The 22719-nt window shown below is 37.4% G+C and overlaps 1 protein-coding gene across 9 annotated transcripts in view; it reads left to right on the forward strand.

Moving 5' to 3' along the window:
- Nucleotides 1–266: 266 nt before the first annotated feature.
- Nucleotides 267–22719, forward strand: part of ap1b1 (adaptor related protein complex 1 subunit beta 1) — a 31593-nt gene continuing 9140 nt past the window's right edge. For 2 of the 9 annotated variants that reach the window (XM_084413549.1, XM_084413547.1), the window contains exons 1-19: nt 267–359; nt 3019–3079; nt 3527–3632; nt 3776–3911; nt 5633–5878; nt 6709–6899; nt 7266–7487; nt 7619–7739; nt 9264–9359; nt 9588–9703; nt 9966–10131; nt 11195–11293; nt 12540–12799; nt 14262–14460; nt 14937–14957; nt 17427–17456; nt 17675–17818; nt 18206–18351; nt 19539–19668. In XM_084413549.1, the coding sequence (XP_084269675.1) occupies nt 3043–3079; nt 3527–3632; nt 3776–3911; nt 5633–5878; nt 6709–6899; nt 7266–7487; nt 7619–7739; nt 9264–9359; nt 9588–9703; nt 9966–10131; nt 11195–11293; nt 12540–12799; nt 14262–14460; nt 14937–14957; nt 17427–17456; nt 17675–17818; nt 18206–18351; nt 19539–19668 (2466 nt within the window). In that variant the 5' untranslated portion in view covers nt 267–359; nt 3019–3042. Of the gene's footprint in view, nt 622–3018; nt 3080–3526; nt 3633–3775; nt 3912–5632; nt 5879–6708; nt 6900–7265; nt 7488–7618; nt 7740–9263; nt 9360–9587; nt 9704–9965; nt 10132–11194; nt 11294–12539; nt 12800–14261; nt 14461–14936; nt 14958–16031; nt 16098–17426; nt 17457–17674; nt 17819–18205; nt 18352–19538; nt 19669–22719 lie in introns of all 9 variants that reach the window. The other 7 variants (XM_084413551.1, XM_084413548.1, XM_084413543.1 and 4 more) reach the window with 7 other exon arrangements.

Raw genomic sequence — 22719 nt, forward strand, 5'->3', positions numbered from 1 at the left:
CTTGACATTGAAATAAAAAATGAAAAAACATTGGTAACGATATTGTTATGTGAAGAAAATATTACAGAATAACCTCCAGCAAATTTTGCACCCTCTATTATATTGCCTATGGAGTATCAGATGTAATATTACCTCATACAACTATATCATGACAAAATCCGTATAGTATAGTATAGTAAGTGAATTAAACCTGTAAACCATTTGAGATTTTACTGTAATTTTACTGCAATCGGCAAAGAGTGTAACATGAGAAAACTCTTCTCCATGAAGGCGGAAGACGGAAGTGTGAATCATATGACAAAACATGTAAGGTGGGAGGGAAGGAAGAAGGCCGACTTGTACACACTCACTTCACTTCGGTAAGGAGCATTTCTCGGTTTTACCAAGGTACGGCGAGTCGTTTCCACTTATCTATGGATTTGTGCGCTGCTTGGTTGGTTCGGTAATACAGCACGCTAGATTAAAGGCTTACTGTGCGCTCTCATAAGCCCTGATTATATAAGGTCATGAAGCTTCAGCTCGCGAGCCGTTAGCATTTAGCTAGCTCATCCATCGACTCTCTACATCTCCGCGAGCAGGTTCATTCATCCGCCAAAAATGGAGTGGGCAAGTCAGCTATGTGTGAGTGACGGCCTATTTCGCTCTAAGGATTAGAAGAAATACCAGTTGATAGATTTGGGTTTAAATGAGTTTGAGAATGTCAGATTCGGGACGAAATAAATGGGGTTTTCTAGTTAGCTCTGTGGCTTTACCTACACTGACTGCGGTCGAGATTAGTGTGTCTGTCACCTGCTGCAGTCACCGCTGTGCCACGTACTTTTAACCAGTTGTGATGTTGCGATTGTTGGTAATAATCATTTACGACCAGGCCCTGCTTCACGTTAACAGTCGTTTAGTAGTGTAACGTTAAAGCAGCTCTTTGACAGTTGACAGCTACTTTATCTGTACTGCACTAGCTGGGAGTGGGACTCCTCCTCACAGGTTGACGAGATAGATTATTATTTTCGTTTAAATGAGAACCTGCTGGAATGGCTGTAGATTAGCAAGTAAATTAACGTTAAGTTATAGAAAATGGCTATTGTTCCTATTCTTGTTTACGCGGCGGTATCAATTTATGAGTCCAACTAACACTGGTTAACTTAGTTGGTTTAGTTTTAGAAAAAAAAACTAGTTTTTTGCTTATTTATCAAAAAAAAGTGTAGTTAATTCATGTGCTCTTCGTACAATTTTTAAAGCTTTCAGAAAATAGTTTCAAAATAACTGTTTTCTATTTGATTATACTGTATTTTAAAATGTAATTTATTCCATCGATGGCTAACCTGAATTTTCAGCATCATTACTCCAGTCTTCAGTGTCACATGATCCTTCAGAAATCATTTTGATATGCGGATTTGGTGTTCAAGAAACATTTTGTTCTTGGATTAATGGAAAGTTCAAAAGAACAGTATTTATTTGCAACAGGAATACTAAGCAACATTATAATGTTTTTAGATATTTTGTAGCATTATACTCTAAATGTCTTTAATGTCACTTTTGATACATTTATTGTGTCCTTGCTTATTATATTATAAAAAATAAAATAAAATAAAAAACTCTGGTTACATGGTAATTGTTTCTAAGGGGTGTAATGAAATTGTGGTTATTTTGTATGTTTTTGTAATGAAATACCACAGCTGCCCTTGAACAATGACTTATGCATGTCGAGAGTCAGTGGACTGTAATGTTGCCTTACTACTTTATTCTGTCTGAGTTCTGTCTTCAAAGGCCTTAGACTGGTGTGAACATTAACAGATAAGTCCTGTATTTCATGGCTGATCATAATACAGTTTGCATGTAAATGGTCAGCAGGGTTACACGAGTCATTCAGGCACACAGATCATAATTCTACAGCCTCTTAATTGTAGCAGCAGTCATATACTATAAAAAGTTATAGGGAAGGAAGAATGTCTGTAAATGCTACAGGTTCATGGCTGTTTTTGTCCTCTTATGCTTATCCTAAGCTTCACTCGATTTCATTTTTTAAGTTGATTTTAATTGAAGTATAAAATATGAGGTTAAAGTTACTTTTTTTTTAATGCCAATACAAGTAGTGGAACCCTTTTTTTAGTAACCTGTGTCTCTGTAGAAATGCACTGTTTGCATTCAGACATGTTTAATTAATTACGCAATTGAAAGTGTCCAATAACGGGCAGCTAACAAGTTTAACAAGCTGTAAATAATTTTTTTTAAGAGAATGTTAGTTTTATTCAGCAATGATGCATTAAATTGATTAAAAGTGTCAGTAAAGACTTTTACATTGTTACAAAAAAAATCACTGTTTTCACAAAAAAATATTTAACTGCTCAACTGTTTTAACCTTGATAATAATAAGAAATGTTGCTTGAACACCAAATCAGAACATTAAAATTATTTCTGATGGATCATGTGATTTGACACTTGAGTAATGGAGTAAAATGTAGAAAGGTTAGGCTACTTTAGTTTTATTAATAATAATGTTTCACAGTATTTACTGTTTTTACTGCATTTGCAGCCTTTGTGAGCATTAGAGATCTCTTTCAAAGACATTTAAAAAAATCTCTTCGACCCCAACTCTTTTGAACAGTAGTGTACACAAATAAAAAAACTTGTCATCACACCAGCTGAATCAGATGAAATACTGTTGTATCCTAATGTTTCTCTTCCTATTAAAAGACCTTTCAGGTGATGGCAAGAGTCTAATGTGCAATAACAGGAAATGGGAAACTCTTCCCAGCACATTTAGAGACTGTGAGAAGGCAATCACTGTGTACAGAGAGTAGCCTATAATTTGCTGACTGAAAGAGAACAAGAAGCTTTAACAATGTGTTTTTCCCCACTCCACAATCTCTAAGAAACATCAGCGAAGGTATCAGCAGGACAGGGACTCGACTTCCTCTTATTCCCCTGCGCTTGCACTTTTTCACTATCCTACCTCCCTTTATTCTCTTCCTCACTTTTCTCGTGGGCTGCTTATGAATCTTTCTTTCTCTTCTGCTGCAGGAGAACCGAGGCTTGGGATCCAAGATGACAGACTCCAAATATTTCACCACTACCAAGAAAGGTCTGGTGTTTTCCGATTTACTTTAAAGAAAGCTGTTTAGTATATCACATTAAGTCAGTGAGATTAAGTCATGTAATGTGTGTCTGTTGTAATGTGTGTCATTAAACATTTAAATCCTGATAAATAGAACAACATTTAGCACTTTGTTACATATTTCTGCTTTTTTTTATTCTGCAGAACATGATATACTAGCGGGGACTAATATTGCGTAATATTGTGCTGCAGTCTAAATCAGATTTAGAGTCTCTGGCTTTATTTGGATCACTTGCAAGCACATGATTGTGCCAGAAGTATTTTTAACTGCAAATAGAGCCGCACGCATGTAACTTGGTCAAAGCCAAGAAAAACAGTGAACACAGAATTATGATTGAATCATTGTCTTCTCTTTTGTTGCATAATGAAAAAAAAGTAATAAATGTTTGTGGTCTTGTGTGTCTGACCCTTCAGGCGAGATCTTTGAGCTGAAGGCAGAGCTCAACAGTGATAAGAAAGAGAAGAAGAAGGAGGCAGTGAAGAAGGTCATTGCGTCTATGACAGTGGGAAAAGATGTCAGGTAAGACAAGGCGTTTTTCACAGTGAAGTATAAATGTCTGATTCTTTTACAAGATGTTTTATATGCTATATCATCCATTATCCTGTTTCTTTTGGAACAGAATGGAGTTTATGGAGTTTTGATCTTGATATTTTTTTTCCTAGTGCTCTGTTTCCTGATGTTGTGAACTGCATGCAGACGGATAATCTGGAGCTGAAAAAGCTGGTTTATCTGTATTTGATGAATTATGCCAAGAGCCAACCAGACATGGCCATTATGGCAGTCAACACCTTTGTAAAGGTAAGGTTCAGACATCAGTGAAACGGCAAATGGTTTTATTCTAAGGCATTTATTAGTATTTTTAATATATTGTGATACAATTTGCACAGGCTATAGACCTTATGCGCCAGAGAAACAAGGGCGCCGCCATCTTTAGAATATTGTCTTTTAACTTCCGTTTTTGCGGACGCTCTGTATATTTCAATGGCGCTGCTGTCCAGGAGTAATTAGCTTTTGAAGTGGGTTAACTTAATGTAAAGTTAACGAAAGTTATCATGAGGATTGTAATGTTTAAAGCAGACGTCTTAACAAATGTCAGTAGACCCGGAAGATTTTAAAACGAGACGAGAGTTCATTCATAAATACGCAAGATCGCTATGAAAATACAGACCGGAAGTCAAAAGACAACGAGCGCAGCGCTGAAAAGGGAGATATAGATATAGATTACTACTTATTCCTTTACTTTCAAATGCAGAAAACTTAAATGTGTGCATTAGGGGTGTCACGATATACCCGTATTGACTGATAATCATGAGATTTAAAAAATTACCGTAACTATTGTTATCCTGTTAATTAGGGGTGTCTCAATATACAGGTATTGGCGATAAATGTAATATTTAAAATGAACACAGCGCGCTGCTGCTACTTCTGCGTAAAAACATGTCGTTGGATATGAGAGACCTCCGCCTCCGTTATCTTGCAGATTTGGCCATTCATACCCAATGCCAGAGGGCGCACTAGTGCAGAAAGTCCACAAGTGAGACTCGTTGGAGTAATAAAACTTATGACGTTCCAGGCAGAGGTCGCGTTACACTTTCGCACTGTCTGTCATTTTGACGGACAGGGTCGTAAAACTTTCGTCGTAATCTACTTTTACCCATCATTTTAATTTTCATATTTTAATGATAATAAGACATTTAACAGCTTCTGTTTTCATTACATTTTCATTTTTATTCACAAACTAACAGGACAAGCATATAGGCTATGCATTTATTTATATTATGAAAAGAAAGTTGAACAAAGACACTTCTCAGTTTTCATCTTGAGCAGTTGTCGAGGATCGTGAGTGAACGCGATCATCCCTTCTGCTATATTACGTTACAGAACGAAATAAACATGAATGAACATCAGAAAATATGTTGAAAGATACAGTATAACTTACCGAAATCCGTATCATGTCTCATGTAATCACTCAATCGGTGTTGCAAACAATGTCACGTAACATTATACCTCAGAAAAACCATTTGTTTGACCATAAACTTGATAGTCAGCAAGAAAAATAAGTCTAGAGAGGAGCATTTTGCTAAATATATGCATTATATTACATAATCATGTTTTTTTTTTTTTACTGTTCTTTAATGTTTAATGAATGTTTACTTGGACTTACTTGGATGAATCCGTCAAGTTTTTATGACCATTTAAAACAAACGAACTAGAAACTTAATTATGTAAGTATATTTCTGTCAATGACGGAATTTTTCGGTTAACGCGACCTCTGGTTCCATGAAATCCCTAAATATGGACAAAGACATTCAGCTATTGCTGCAGCTGAATAAAATGTAGATAGCGACGTTTTGATTGATTAAACATGCAGAGAATTAACACACCATTACTGTAATTTGATCAATTAAAGCTGCCTTGGTAAGAGACATTTTTCAAAAAACATTTTGAACTGTAGCGTGTATCCGACAATGTCTGTGTTTTAGGTGTAATGTGTGTTGGTTATATGTTCTCCTCTGCAGGACTGTGAGGACCCAAACCCTCTGATCCGTGCGCTGGCTGTGCGCACCATGGGCTGCATCCGAGTGGACAAGATCACGGAGTACCTGTGTGAACCTCTGAGGAAGTGTCTGAAAGATGAAGACCCCTACGTGAGGAAGACTGCTGCAGTTTGTGTTGCCAAGCTCCATGACATTAACGCCCAGCTGGTGGAAGACCAGGGCTTCCTGGACACCCTAAAAGACCTGATCTCTGACTCAAACCCCATGGTGAGGGACAACTTTAGTATTTCAAATCTAAATGCCGGTTAGATATTGGCAATATTCTTAAGAATACTCTCTGAACTAAGGTAAATAATATGTATGAGTTTCTTTCTTCTGTTGAACACAAAAGAAGATATTTTGAATAATGTCAGTAATCAAACAGTTGACAGTAGCCATTGACTTCCATAGTAGGAAAAAAATATATAATGGAAGTCATTACAGTGGCTACTGTCAACTGTCTGGTTACCAACATTTTTAAAACATCATCTTTTGTGTTCAACAGAAGAAAGAAACTCATACAGGTTTGGAACAACCGGAGAGTGAGTAAATGATTTTTGGGTGAACTATTCCTTTAACTTCCGTTGTGGATGCGCTCTTCCCATAACAGTAACACTGAAAGACAAAGAATTCACGACATTCTATTACAATAGTGTTCTCATTATAATGTTATGTATATGGCAGGTTGTCCCTGCACATCTTGCACTTAACTGTATTTTCATAAAGTGATTTTAGGGATCACTGCGCACTTTCAAATCCATAGTTCCCTTTATTTCCCCAGTCTGGATGGCATGCTGTCCTAACTCTAACCAATCAGACCTAAAATGCAATAACCCATAAGATAAAAAAGAAATATATTTTTTAAAGTCACGGCGATCATTGTTTTCATGATCGATTATCACTGTCACATCACAGTACTCCTGCACAGTGTCATTTAGCTCTCTCTTAGTCTCCATGGTGTGTAATTACATGCTTTTGTTGTGCGAAACTTGAGACCGTGCACACACACTACCACTGTATTGAGTTTAATGCCTTTGTTTTGTTTTTTCCTCCATTAGGTGGTAGCAAATGCAGTTGCGGCTCTGTCCGAGATAGCAGAATCTCATCCTAACAGCAACCTTCTGGACCTGAACCCTCAGACCATTAATAAACTCCTGACAGCCCTTAATGAATGCACTGAATGGGGTCAGATCTTCATCCTCGACTGCCTGGCCAACTACACACCCCGTGACGACCGCGAGTCACAGAGGTCAGAGGGCAATGTTATTTCATCACTCCTGTGTAATGGACTCTAAATGGTTTCTCTAATGAAGTCTACATAATACATAGACACTAGCTTCACTAATAAAGCCGATCCAGTGTAGTTCTTCGTATTGGCATTGATTGCCCAATCTAAATCCGAATCTAATTGACTCAGAATTGAATCAGTGTTGATTCGGTTAGGGATTTTAAGAATCTAAATTGGATTTTTCAAATGTAGATTGTAATTAATTGGAAATCATTATTTTTACCAGCCTTATTTCAGGGAACCGAAACTACCCAGTATGTATTTGCCCTTTAAAGATTTGATTTTAGTCTGCCTTGTTAAAGCATGTTTCTCACTGTCCTCCCACAGTATCTGCGAGCGTGTAACTCCACGGTTGTCCCACGCTAACTCTGCCGTGGTGCTGTCTGCCGTGAAGGTTCTGATGAAGTTCATGGAGATGCTTCCTAAAGATCTAGACTATTACGGCACTCTGCTAAAGAAACTTGCTCCTCCCTTGGTCACGCTCCTCTCAGCTGAACCTGAACTGCAGTATGTTGCCCTGAGGAACATCAACCTCATCGTACAGAAACGGTAGGTGCAAAGCTGAGGAAAATACATTTGTTTATACAAAGTGATGAAGGTTTGGGGATTTAAAAAGTTAAATGCACAAAAAAAAATTCTTATATTATTATTATTATTATATTTTTATGTGTTTCTACCAGCCCTGAAATTCTAAAGCATGAGATGAAGGTATTCTTTGTGAAATATAATGATCCGATCTATGTCAAGCTGGAGAAGCTGGATATCATGATCCGCCTTGCGTCTCAGGCCAACATTGCTCAGGTGAATAAAACGCACACTCACACCCCTACACTTCATTTGAAACATAATCTCTGCCTGATCCTTTATGTTCATACATTTTTATATTACACCACCCAAATACAGTGGAGTCCAAAAATCTGAGATTACTAGTGTAAATTCTGGTTGTATGTTTAATTAATTTTTTAATTCAATTTATATTATCAACATTACAATTTGAGTGAAAAGTGACCTGACAAATCAACATGAATGTCAGAAAGCAGAATGTCTTAAGCCCCGTTCACACCGCCAGCGATTTTGTCGCTGCATGTCGCTAGTTTCTGTACAGTGAAGTCGCTTGTGGGCGTTCCTAGTGCTGTCGCTCTAATGTTATTGGTAGACTGCACGTCTGAGCATATCTATAGAAAATACCATCACAAGTGTTATATTAAACTAAGATATGATTCTAATTTGACTAGGAATTGGTCTTAAAAGATTTAAAAGTAATATTATGCTGTTGGGAGAGTGTTGTTATATTAACCACAGCAGTGCAGTGCATTAAATATTTAACTACAATAACGATCGATCAATCAACAAATTAAACTCACTCATACTGTCAACAGTTACTAAAACGTCATTCGAATTTGACAAATAATCCATTTTCTTGTCCCTTATAATCCACATAATGCAGGGGAAACTGTAAAATGAACTGCAGCAGTGCTGAAACCTTGCACCATAAAATTACAACACTCGAACTATTTCTTTTCCATGCATCATTTTATTATATCCATGTATGTGGTTACAGTCAAATCATAACAGTGAAATCGCCCTCGAACTCTTCTGTCTTGCCTGCACTCGAGACGGTGACGTGAGCTCCACTGAAAAGTCTTCTTTCCTATTGGTTGTCGCTCGCGAAAATCGCTTCTCATTTGCATAAAGTTGAAATTTTTCAACTTTTGTCTCTTGTCGCTTGACACGCCCACATTCTGTCGCCAACGGTCACTGTCGCTCGTGTCGCCGGAAGTCGCCAGCGCTCCATTGGAATGAATGGGATTGTGTCGCTTTGTCGATGCGTGAGGTGTGTGAACGGGGCTTTAGTATTTGGTTTGTCCCTCTTTTGCTTTAATGACAGCTGTACTGCAACTGCATGAAATAAGTTTAGATTTTTTTTGTTTTTCTGAAAATGTTGAAATTGTAGCATTCCATGGACTTTAAAATGCATATTTTTGATCTGCCCAATTTTCAATGTCATAAGACTGATGTTTATCAGAACAAACTTGTTTTTTAAGATGGACCATTCTAATTTTTATCAAGTACAATTAAATAACCTTTAATAGAGTAAACTTGTTTAGTATTTTTTTTTCAATTCAATTTTAATTTTATTAAATGTTTGTATTTATTGAGTGTAGAATCTGTATCTGCCATGAAATAGCCTGTGAAGCTGAAATGGCAAACTTTTTTCAATCCTATTTGTCAATATCACTCACTTTTGAAGCTCACTGTGTCACATCAACATTTGAAATGTGTTTCTGAGAGTCTGCTAAATATATGTGTGTTTGGGTTGTGTAGGTGCTGGCTGAGCTGAAGGAATATGCCACTGAAGTGGACGTAGACTTTGTGCGTAAAGCTGTACGAGCCATTGGCCGCTGCGCTATTAAAGTAGAGGTGAGCTGGCCTAACCCTGAATAAGATAACATTATTAACTTAATTAACACTGGCAATCTGTTACCACTGGCAATCATGTTCATTTTAATTTTAAAGTGTACCGCTCCTAATGAAAGGATTCAACCTGATGTGAAACAAAAGCCAACTGCTTAATTGGTTCATTTCTGGGTGATCCCATTTATGCAAATCAGCTGATCTGTCTTTCGGTCTCTCCTGTCTTCATTACAGCAATCAGCAGAGCGTTGTGTCAGCACGCTGCTTGACCTCATTCAGACCAAGGTCAATTATGTGGTGCAGGAAGCTATTGTGGTCATCAAGGACATCTTCCGCAAGTACCCGAACAAGTAGGTTTCTCAATTTCCCCTGACCCTTTTGCCAATGAAGCTGTTTCTCAAAACTGCATCCTATTTCTGTTTGGCTAAGGTTCGTTATTCAGATGTTAGAGGTCCATTGTCCTGGCACAGCCTCTGTTCAGCCCTGCCTTTCATTCTCAAATGTGTTGAAGAAACATTTAATAAAGATTCACTGAACCCAGCCTCCCCCCCACTATGTAATTTGTTCTTTTTTGCAGCTTCATTGTGGCTTTCTTCTTTATTGTGCTGTTAGGTACGAGAGCGTGATTGCCACCCTGTGTGAGAACCTCGACTCTCTGGATGAGCCTGAGGCCCGGGCTGCCATGATCTGGATTGTGGGAGAGTACGCAGAGAGGATTGACAATGCCGATGAGCTGCTGGAGAGCTTCCTGGAAGGCTTCCATGATGAGAGCACACAGGTGAAGTGCCTTTCAAATCACTTTATTAAATTTATTCATCGCTTATGAAATAAGTAACAGCGTTTTCTTCTGTTGTATTAAAGGGATAGTTCACCTGAAAATGAAAATTCTGTCATTAATTACTCATTCCAAACCAGTAAGAGTTTCGTTCATCTTCGGAACACAAATGAAGATATTTGTGATGAAATCTGAGAGCTTTCTGTCCCTCCATGGACAGCTACGCAACTACCAATTTGACGCTTCAAAAAGTTCATAAAGAGATTGTAAAACTAATCCACATGAATTGAGCGGTTTAGTCCAAATTTTCTGATGATGCTCGATCGCTTTATATGATGAACATATTTAATTTAGGCTTTTATTACCATGTAAACATTGCTCAGCGAACATAAACAGAAGCTCAACCGAACCTGCTTGACGTGCGAGAACACGAGTGTAACACACGAGAATGAACCTCATTTACTCTCGCACGCCAAGCTAACGTGCTTGAGCTTTCGTTTACCACAACTGATTTGCGAGTTGAGGAATGTTTATATGTGAATAAAAGCCTAAATTCAATCTGTTCATCATATAAAGCGATCGTGTCTCTTTTTTTGGACTAAACCGCTCATGGATTAGTTTTACAATCTCTTAATTAACTTTTTGAATTGTCTAAGTGTCAGTTGCGTAGTTGTCAACGGAGAGACAGAAAGCTCTCAGATTGCATTAAAAATCTTCATTTGTGTTCTGAAGATGAACTAAAGTCTTACGGGTTTGGAACGACATGAGGGCGAGTAATTAATGAAAGAATTGTTATTTTTGGATGATCTAACCCTTTAAGCAGACTTGTGTTATGTAAGCATTGTATTAAGATTCCTCTATGAGCATAAAGAAAATCTCACAGAGGAATATGGAGACTTTGCTGTGGTATGAAAATTGGTGTTTAGAATTTCTGAAAGTTTGGTATCATAACAATCATACCATAATACTCTAGTGAATACTGTAATGAACTTGCATGAACTTGCCTCTTGGGAGGTAGTGTTACAGGATTTGTCTCTGTTAAGGTTTTTTCATGCTCCCCTCTCAGGTGCAGCTACAGTTGCTGACAGCTATTGTGAAGTTGTTCTTGAAGAAACCCACTGAGACCCAGGAGCTGGTGCAACAAGTGCTCAGTCTCGCCACACAGGTGAAATATCCACACAGACGGTTATCAAAGCACACATTTCAGTGAGAAAATGACACTGCACCTATACTTGCTCATACCTTCAAGGGCATGCTCTGGAGGTGTTGTTGCCGCCATCCTCAAACTGCACATCTCAAAAGCAAAGCCGTTTGGCTTGCTGAATCACTCCAAAGAAAACAAGATATTCACAGTTGTTACTCAACACCCTGACGCATTTATCCTTTTTAACAGCATGCTGTAATTGTTGCTTTTTGTAACCAGAGGCAGACAATAAGAGGATCATCAAACCAGAAAACATTACTTTTGATTTGTAAACATGTCTCAAATGAATGTCAAATTCACAGGAAACAAAAGATGATTATAAAACCATGAGGATTAGTGTCCTCCTCCTGTGCCTCTGTTAGACTACATAATCTGCTCCTTCTTAATATATTATGCATGCATATGTACATAATTGTGTTACATAGCAATTTAAACAGTAGAGCACTCTGATGGTCCCGGAGGGTTCGAGCTTTTTGGCCAGAGCCCTGGAACCCTGCATTAGATCAAACAGCAGGTTTATGACAGGTTTATTTTTATTAAACATTATTTTATGTCAGCATGACTCCCATACAATAACCACAATAGTCTTTGTTACTTTTTCAATATGAATCAAAACTTACAGAATTTGAAAGCTAAGACTTTATCACAAAACTCAAACCATAAATACAGTTTTGATGCTCTTTAATTTGGCCTGACAAATCACTGAAAATATTGATTACTTAGAATAGTTTAATGTTTGTGTGTAAGAGAGCTAGGGAGCATTTGTGTGATCTCATTAATATTCAGAGAAGCCATAAGCTTGTGCTGTCAGACTGGGATCTGAGATTGCATCTTGTCATTATTAACTTTGAGGTTCAGTGCCACAGGCTGTACTCGCAGCCAGGGTTCTATCAGAATACCAAATGTCCTTCTTTATCCCAGGTGCCATTTTATGGCCTCTAGATCTAATTCTCTCTCCGCTGTTTTGCTCTTCTGGCGCTCCACTTGATCTTATCACACAGATGAATTGGTGCTCAGGAGTTCTGCATTATTTACATAAGACGTTGTCCTTCAGATGATTTTTTTGTTGTTGTTGAAAAGAACAGTCACCTGTACTGCTTCATTTTCTCTTCCTTATATACTCACATCATAAAAGGCATATGATTCACCTCGGTTTTCAACTGGTCAGTTTCACTTTCCCTGAATTTTGCTTGTTTTAATTTTGCAGGACTCTGATAACCCTGATCTGCGTGACCGTGGCTACATCTACTGGCGTCTGTTATCTACAGACCCTGTGGCAGCTAAAGAGGTAGTGCTGGCCGAGAAGCCTCTGATCTCAGAGGAGACAGACCTGATTGAGCCCACCCTGCTGGAGGAGCTCATCTGCCACATTGGTACTCTGGCCTCAGTCTACCACAAACCCCCCAGCGCTTTTGTGGAGGGCAGCCGTGGCGTTCAGCATAGGAGACTTCCTCCTCGTGCTGGCTCGTGAGTCTCTGATTTGTTACTTTTATTATATTATTTTATGTACAGAAAAGTATAAAGATTTGTTTATATATTTATTAATAACAATTATTATAATTTTTATATATATAAAATTATAATATATACTGTATATACTGTGTGTGTGCGTGTATATGCGCACATATATATATATATATATATAAAATATATAAAATATACACATACATACATATATACAGTACAGGTCAAAAGTTTGGAAACATTAAGATTTTTTTATATTTTTGAAAGAAGTCTCTAATGCTTATCAAGGCTGCATTTATTTGATAAAAAAAAAACAGTAATATTGTGAAATATTATTACAACTTAAAATAATAGTTTTCTATTTGAGTATACGTAATTTATTCCTGTGATGCAAAGCTGAATTTTCAGCATCATTACTCCAGTCTTCGGTGTCACATGTGACATCCAGTATATCACATGATCCTTTAGAAATCATTCTAATATTCTGATTTATTATGAGTGTTGGAAACAGTTTTGCTGCCTAATATATTTGATGAATAAAAGGTTAAAAAGAACTGCATTTATTCAAAATAAAAAAATATTTTCTAATAATATAAATCTTCTTTACTATCACTTTTTATCAATTTAACACATCCTTGCTGAATAAAAGTATTGATTTATTTCAAAAAAAGAAAGAAAAAAAATGACTGACCCCAAATTACTGACCAGTAGTGTATATTGTTGTTACAAAAGATTTCTATTTTTAAACCATTTGCTTCTTCTATTTTTTTACTTTTTATTCATCAAAGTATCCTAAAAAAGTATCACAGGTTATTAAAAAATATTAAGCTGCAGAACTGTTTCCAACTTTGATAATGAATCATCATATTAGAATGATTTCTAAAGGATCATGTGATAGACTGGAGTAATGATCCTGAAAATTCAGCTTTGCGTCACAGAAATAAATGATAATTTAAAGTATAATAAATTGAAAACCAATTCTTTTAAATTGTAATAATATATCACAATATAAAAAAAAAAATCTGTATTTTTGATCAAATAAATGCAGGCTTGATGAGCAGAAGAAACTTTTCAAAAACATTAAAAATAGTAATGTTTCCAAACTTTTGACCTGTAAAATATATATATATATATATATATATATATATAGTGTTAGTTTTATTAATCTTTTGAATTAGCTTTTATTTGTATATTATTTAGTTTTCATGTTGATTTTAGTTTCATTTTTAGTCATTTTTGTGCTTTTGCCATTTTTCTATTTTTTTTTAAATATAGCTATTTAAGTTTCATTTATTTTTATTTCAGTTTTAATTAGTTTTACATTTATTTATTTCCAGTTAATAATTGTATTTTACATATTTTATTTTAAAATGTGTTTTAATGCATTTAAAAAAAAAAAATTTAAACTAAAAAGATTTATTTTTTTAATAAATGATTTGATCATTTCTCTCTCTCTCTCTCTTAGTGTTGAGAGTGCCGAGAGCCCTGATGTTGGCCAGTCTGGACCTTCTGAAGCTCCACCCGCTGTCATTCCATCACAGGGTGATCTCCTAGGTGACCTGCTGAACCTGGATCTGGCCCCGCCCACTGCCACTGTCCCTTCAGTGCAGCCCTCAATGCAGATGGGAGCCATGGACCTACTGGGAGGAGGTCTGGATAGTCTGGTATGTTTATCTCACGCTGCCTCTCACTTTGCTCCAGACATAATCATCCCTTTATGGTGAAATTAGATTAATTAAGAGGAAAAACAGAGTAATTACTAGAATGAATATACCCATCTGTTCCTTTAACAGTCTGTGTGTGCGTATACAGAAGGCTTTCGGTAATGTGTTTGTCAGTTGTTCAGCTTGCACATGTGTTGTAGGACATTTATTTTGTGTCGCTGTTGACAGGTTCTAAGTCGAGATCATCCAAGTGGATTCTGATCCCAGATCAGCCCCCTCACCCTTAAACACACATCCAAAGTCCCTTAAGCAGTGTAATTGTGTCTGCTGAGAAGTCACAGATGGTCTTGCATTATTAGAGTTAACTTTCCTTGTCTGTATTTCCCCTCTGGTCTTCTATTTCTCTTTTTTGACTTTCTCTCTCTTTTTTTTTTTTTTTTTTGTTCCTGTCTTTTATTTTCACGCTACACTTGCAGATGGGCGATGAATCAGATACGGTAATTAAACTAAGTGAAAGAAGAAGCAGACACTTTCATATCATGCCATTTCATTAGTCTAAATGGGGATCTGTATATTAGTATGGGAAACCAATGTACTCTTCACACCAACAAAGGGCTGCTTCAGCTACTTCCATTTACGAGTACATTTACAGCCCCAGCAATGTGCTGTTATTTACAACCACTTGTTTTTTCTGCATTTAAAGAATGTCAACATTAGTAAAATATCTCCAAGATGGCTGTGAAATGTTTGTGTTGTCATCACACACCTTGTATGAAAAATCTTGGACTTGATGCAACCACATTTTTTTCTTTTCTTTGAGTTATTTTAAAGGGGTGGTTGATTATGATTTTCTAGATCTAGATTTTCTAACTTTAGTTAGTGTGTCATGTTGCTGTTTGAGCTTAAACAACATCTGCAAAGTTACAACGCTCACAGTTCAAAGCAAAGGAAGATATTTGCTTTTAAAGAAATCGTTTTTTAAGGACTACAACAATTTACATAAACCCCGCCCCCGGGAACACGATTTATAGATTATCATGTCAGAATATGCTAATCAATGACTAGAAGTCAATATAAATTCATCAACTAACCATTCAGAAATGTCCTGTTGCATTCTACATATTGTCACTTCTTCTTGAGTCTCTCCATCATTGTCTGACTCCGGTTTGAACATAAAAGGCTAAAAGTTTTTGAAATTTTCAGTGTGTGAGGTAATCGGATCTGCTAACACACAAACACACCTCTGTGACGGGAGCAGCAGCTCATTTGCATTTAAAAGGACAGACACAAAAACTTGTTTTTGCCCACCTTCAAAAAGTGACAATTTTAACATACTATATAAAAATATCTGTGGGGTATTTTGAGCTAAAACTTCACATACACACTCTGGGGACATCAGAAACCTATTTTACATCTTGTGAAAAGGGCATTATACCACCCCTTTAATAGTTTTAATAACTGTAAAGTTCATGAATATTTATAGAGTCATATATATCCCCAGCATCATTCCCCTCATTTCTTCTGATTTAATTCATTGGAAGTGTTTCATCCATTTCTCATTCCTCTATCAGCCGGGTGTTTCCCACAGGACAGAGGTGCATTCTCCCCAACCATCTTCTGATTATAGTGAGAGAGAGGTCGGTGTGGGTGTTCTCACCTTTTGAGTTCATCAGTCTAGTCCCTGTTTCCCAACATAAACTAGTCTCAGATCAGTATGAAGAAACCCTAAGAGCACCTTTCCTCTTTTATTTTATTTCAATATTTTGAGGTTGTAGTGGTAGTTTTAGTCACACACAAGTAGGCACGTCTCATACAAAATTAAATGTTGAAAGTAGGGGTGGGCGATATGACCAAAATCTTATTTAACAATACGAGTCATTTTATGTCACATTAATAATGATATATATTACAATATAGTTATTTAACAATATAAACAATTGGACAAATACAATAAATCAATGACAGCAACAGTGTTTTAAGTATTTCAGGTACAGTAGGTCTATTTGACAGTAGCATTCAAATAAGGAATACTACAGAAATTGAATGATCAAATGTAAAATAAAACACTGCATAGTCTTTGCTGTATGAATTAAATATATACTGATTCTTATTAAAGCTACAGAAGTTGCTCAGTCAAGAGCAGTGATTAATTCTTTCTTTTTTCTTTTTTATTCTTTCCTATTTTTAAGGGCATAGACAGCAGCAGGTAAATTAGGTTACTGTCACTTTAAGACTTAATACACCCATCCAGTATACTGACAAACATCCAAATTCTTTCCTAACTGGTTATGTTCACTTAAGACATTAGGGGCTTTTGCACCCGAGGAACCTTTTCATAGTTCCAAGTACCCACTTTTTGGCGTTTTCGCACCGCCAAGGTTCTAGGAACGCCTTTTGAGGAAACTAAATTAGCTCCTACTTCAGAGGAGGGTCTAATGTAGCACAATAGGAACTACCATTGACGTAAGTGTTCGCTAAATGGCCAAACGCACGTGAAACCTGTGTTAAAAAAAGCTGTGTAGCCTATATTATAGCCTATATTATATACTATATAATATAGATTATTGCCTATATATCTATTCACAAACTTACTCTACAAACATGGAAAACAGTGATAGAAGGAGAAAATCCAACGCAACTTTAAGGGGACCAAACGTGTCAAAAAAACGTAAGCAATTCTGCGTTACACAGATATATTTGCATACTGCAATATAAACAATACAACAAAGTAGTTATCAATAGACACTTCACATCGCCGCCTCAATATAATTATATCGCCCATCCCTAACTGAGAGTCATTAGAATGTAAAAAGAGTACAGAAACTGTCTCTGAGATGTCTCACAACTTCCTTAGCAGCTCACTGACTTCAACCACTGAGCTAGTTTCCCGTTCATCAACCACGTCATAATTATCACCATCTTTCATGCTCACTGATCCTTACTTTTTGTCCTCTCTCTGTTCCCAGCTGGGAGGAGACATCGGCGGAAGTCCTTCGGTAAGTCAGACAAAGACTTTTAGCAAAGTTCACCCAGACTTTGATGAATGTGCTTCATCCGAGGAGTATTAGCATCAACAGAGGGGTTTGCCTTCATTAATCAAAGAGCTGTTAAATTCCTCCTCCATGTCTTTTATATTAGTTAAGTTTTCTGCTTGTCTCTTTCCTGATGATAGAAAGGTTGTAATAGGTTGTAATGCTTGTCTCCCTCTGCTCAGATGGGTGCCGGTCTGGGGGCGGCCCCAACAGCCATGCCTGCTGCTCTCGGTGGTGCTCCTCCTGTTGGAGGTGGATTGGGTGACCTTTTTGACCTTGGTGGGGGTGTTGGCATGCCAACAGGATTCTACGTTGTTCCTAAAGCTGTAAGTATAGAATCCATCAATATTCTCAATCAATAACTTTATGACTTCAGCTGTCTTTTATAAGCAGTTTCCCCGCTTTAAGTCAATTTGTAATGCAGCAGCGTTTCCAGGACTTTTGGGGGCGTACACACAAAATGTGCTGTGGTGTTCAATTAAAGCTTGACATATTCCAACAGAATGCTGAGCACATTTTTTTTAATTTGAAAAGAAAAAATAATTGGCTTAAAAATGCAACTCTTATGGAGACGCTTAAAAAAACAGCAATGTGCAATGCAATCTGATGCATGTGTACACAGATAATGAGACGAACATAAACACAGACATCCTGTGTGTGTGCCCCTAACTTTCGTTCCCTCAAACTCTTAACCTGTTTATCTGTGGGTTCAGCTGTGGTTACCGGCAATGAAGGCTAAAGGGCTCGAGATTTCTGGGACATTTGCCCGACGCGGTGGGATCATTCAGATGGATATGTCTCTCACCAACAAAGCCATGAGTGTCATGACTGACTTCGCCATTCAGTTCAACAGGAACAGGTGAGTCCAGAGGCAGAACGGGTGACTGGGATGGAGATTGTTTTGGAGGTCTCTTCAAGGTTTTGCTTTTCGCTTTGCAGTATCTTCTGTGTTTCTTAATCAGTTTGGAGACCTGCCTGGAAAACATCATGTTCATTCATACTGGTTTTCAGTGGGATCATTCAAGGACATGCTGATATTCTAAAGAGACTTTAATGCGGTTTCACATCGATTGAGGACTTCTGTCTAGAAAATAACTTCTCGTTTAGTAAAGCCTGAATGTAGAATATTGTCATATATTCTACTTTGATCTTTCAACTATTACAAGCGCAATTTATAGATTTTTAGAGTGGTGCTTTCTCACTGCCACAATGCTAGGCTGTTGTGAGTGATTTATTTATTTATTAAATAAATGTGTAGTGCATTTCCTATGTACTAGTGTGCAGCATCCACTTGGATGATGCAATATCAGCCACAGTACAATGGCGCCAGTGCGCTCACCACACACCGGCTATAGGTGGAGAGGAGAGAGAGTGATCGAGCCAATTCAGTTGATGGGGATTATTTGGAGGCCATAATTGATAAGGGCCAATGGAGGGAATGTGGCCAGGACAGGTGTTTCTATGTAGTTGCTAAGGTGGTTGATGGTTGGTTGATTACTTGTCCAAGTTGAAAGCATACACCACTAAGTCTCTGATATTCATGTTCCTGGAAGGTCCCTCTGTCAGTGTACATCTTTAAACATTTGTTTTAAATGTTAATTTACTAATTTACAGGTTGTGGAAGATAAAAAAAATGTTTAATCCTGAGCTAAATATTGATTTGGTCTTAACTTGTGATGCACCAAAAGTTAAAATGGGTGATTCTCCGGAGGTTTGAGATTTAGCATGGTCCATGTCAACCTTTCTCGCTCATTATGCCACTCTCACACCATAAACGCATCAAAGTAGCCGAAGAAACTTTTCTCTATTTACGGATACGACGAGACGCGCACGGGCGAGTGACGCATGCAAGCAATTTCCAGGAAAAAACATCCTGCCTGGTCTAAAATATAAACGCTTAATAGGCTTACCATAGTGAGTCAGGGTAAGACAAAAACATGTTTTGGAAGAAGGATTAATGATGTATTGACTCGTTATGTAAATTTCACAAAATAAAAAAACGTTACATAGTGTACCATTAACTGTGTGTCTCTGTTTTTTCTGTAGTTTTGGTCTGGCCCCTGCTGGCCCTCTGCAGGTTCTGACTCCTCTGAGCCCCAATCAGACGATTGATGTCAGTCTGCCTCTCAGCACAAACGGCCCCGTCATGAAAATGGAACCGCTCAACAATCTGCAGGTAATGTGTCCACTGCATTTCTGCACCATTATACTTCACACACAGTATAAAATGAGTGTTGTGCTGTTATTCATTTCAAGACATAAAGCAATAAAGCAAGCCCCCGGTGAGCAGCCCCCCCAAAATACAAATACAGCAGGGACATTGAGTGTGGGTGGTTACAGAGGGATGCAACTCAGATTCTGATATTCCGTTAAAAAAATCATCAGTGGTTCCCTTAGGCTGCTTGGTCTCTCGCATTGCTTTTGTCTGCCTTTCTCCCCATGTCAATTCATCCATGTCCATTTCAGTCCTCTCTCTATCAGGGTTGTAGGTCTGTAGCGGTACAGCAAATAGGTCTAAATTAGCTGCACTTTATTATCTCTCTCAGTGGATCATTCACATTTCTCTCCAGTAACTGCATTTGGGGAATAAATCACAAAGCCCACAGACTACAAGGCACGGCATATGCATTGTGGAACAGAGCGATCGCTAATTGGTAGTAATTTAACAGAGGGAGAAAATTGTGTCGAGCTTTGGGGACTGTTTTGATTGGATGAAGCAAATGCAAAATATAGAAAGTAGGAGTTCTCTCTCTTTTTCTCTCTCTTTCTCTGAGCCCTAAAAAGATTATAAGAAGATAGTGTTTTAATCTTACGATTTTATAGAGCCCCTCAGGGTCCTTCTAATTCCATTTTCAGATTAAATGCATGTATTGAGCTTTCCTGGAGAGAGATCAGTGAGTGTCGTGTTCAGAATACACGTTTCAGATCGGCATCAAATGGTTCATCATAAATGCGTCTCTTTCACTTGCCGCTCTGTGCTTATCATTGAAGTCATCAGCAGGGGTTTTAGTGTCTGAGAGAGCTCAGGAGAATCACAGGTGGCAACATGAATTTCATATCTCCTTTTTTGCAGGACTGATGTAACAATAATAATATACCTGACTATCAGGCAGCTCACAGATTCAGCATGTCCTGTCCTAGAGAGGGACAGATTCAGCACGTCCTGTTTGATCTGGATGTGCTTTGGCTTACCGTGCATTTTCAATCTTTGTATGCGTGGATTACAACAGCTGATACTTCCAGTCCTAGAGAGGCTCATGACATTATTAATTTCACACGTGGCTGCCGATAATAGATCAGTTATTCACTGTAATTGCATCACAGGAAGTGAATGTTACTCATAGACTGGTTGAAATACTTTTTTTCCCTTTACCTTGACTCATTGTCATTATTTACGAGGCCAGTAACGCTGAAGATAAATCTGAACAGAAGAGGAACAGATTCTAATACTTAAGTTCAACTCCTGACGATTGCACACAAAAAATGTATTTCTGATTTCACATTAGTTAGTACATTGTCTGTCTTTATACAAATTTTTATATATAGTACTTTATCTGCAGTTAGACGAGGGAGGCCGGAACAAAGCCGGTGTGTGCAGCTCAGAGCGGTTTGGTTGGATGAATTATTCAGAGGTGGAGTGCAGCAGGTATGGATGTCTAGTATGTGGGACATCCTGTCCCTCTCCAGGGCTGCAGAGTCTTTATTCTGATGGATGCTGTGCACCTGCTGTCAGCTTTTACAAAGCTCCCCTGGGTGCCTTTCAATCCCTCATGCTCTCAAAAGATTTACAGCCATAATCAGATACAAATTTGGTGGTGGTGTTTTTTTCAGCTGCAATTACACAAAAATGGAAACAACAAAAGTAATGATTGGTTTTATTTAATCTGGTCTGATTTGTTTTAATGATGTGTTGTTTGTGGGCCCCTCTATTTTTATTTCTTGCTTAACCCTGTGGTGCTGTTCGGTCATTTTTGACTGAAAGTTTACGTTACGTTTATTTTTATTTTTTTATTTTTTTTTACTTCATTGAAATGGTACAAAGCCGAAGGTTTTGTCACTTGCTGAAAAAAATAAATAAATATGGACATGATTTGAAAAGGTTAAATGGACCTGGAAAAAAATAGACGCACTTGTATTGTTCACGGTAAAAAATGGCCGCATTGGAAATGAATGGGAGATTCATTTCATCTATTGAAAACATTTGGTACTGCGCACAAACAAAATCTTACTGAAAGCTCATTTTGTGAGATATCAATGTAAAATTTGGAACACAGCTTATTTTGATTAATGGCTTTGATTTTCTTACAGTTTTAGAGTAAAACGTGTTTTGCAAAATATATTTTTCATATGAAAATTTAAAATGTTTTTTTTGTGTGTATTTTTCATAATACATGTAAAATGTAATATCTTTTTTTCAGGTTCACTCTTTTTTTTTCACTTCAGCAATAATATGTCAATTGTCATCTTTAAAAAGAGACCAAACTTAAGTCTGTGCTCCAAAGCATTTAAAATTTATGGCAGTTTAAGTTGGAAATTAAATTTTCAGGTCCATGCTCAAAAAGTGAATGAATGGATTATAACTACTGCATAAATATTATTTAATACAATAAAATCCCCTAAAAATACAAAATATTAAACAAAAAACATCTATTTTGTCGAACTAAAACATAGAACAATCATTTTTTGGTGCAAGAAACATTGACTTTTCACATTTATACATTGAAAAAATATAGGCATTAATATAGAATATATTTCTAATTCACTAGGACAGGTGTTTTTGAGTCTGATTATCCAAGACAGATTCACTCACTCACTGTTTTCCTGAACTGTCACTGGGCATCTTCCATCCTCTTAGTGAAGCACTGCCTCTGAGGTATTCGTGCATGTTTGAAGTTCACAAACTGGCGTGCAAATGTGAACTCCACGCACAGGAGCTGAACCCAACCTCTGCAAAGCCACAGGGGCACTTAAAAGAATGAGGAGAGAGATAGAAGCAAAATGTCAAAGAAAGAGATGATCAAAGGACCAGCTTTCCCTACTATTCTGTGGTGTGTGTGTGTTTGTGTCATTCTTTGAAAGCACTGGAGAAAGAGAGGCCCATTTATTGCTTCAAAAATTATAGACACGTCCCGTCTGCTCTTAACAGGGTTTAAGTGTCTTGACCACAACCACAGTGTGTCTTAAATCACACTCATAATGTGTTTTTCTCTCTCTCTCTCTCTCTGTT

The sequence above is a fragment of the Rutilus rutilus genome (genome assembly GCF_951802725.1).
Source record: "Rutilus rutilus genome assembly, chromosome: 7".
Lineage (NCBI taxonomy): Eukaryota > Metazoa > Chordata > Actinopteri > Cypriniformes > Leuciscidae > Rutilus > Rutilus rutilus.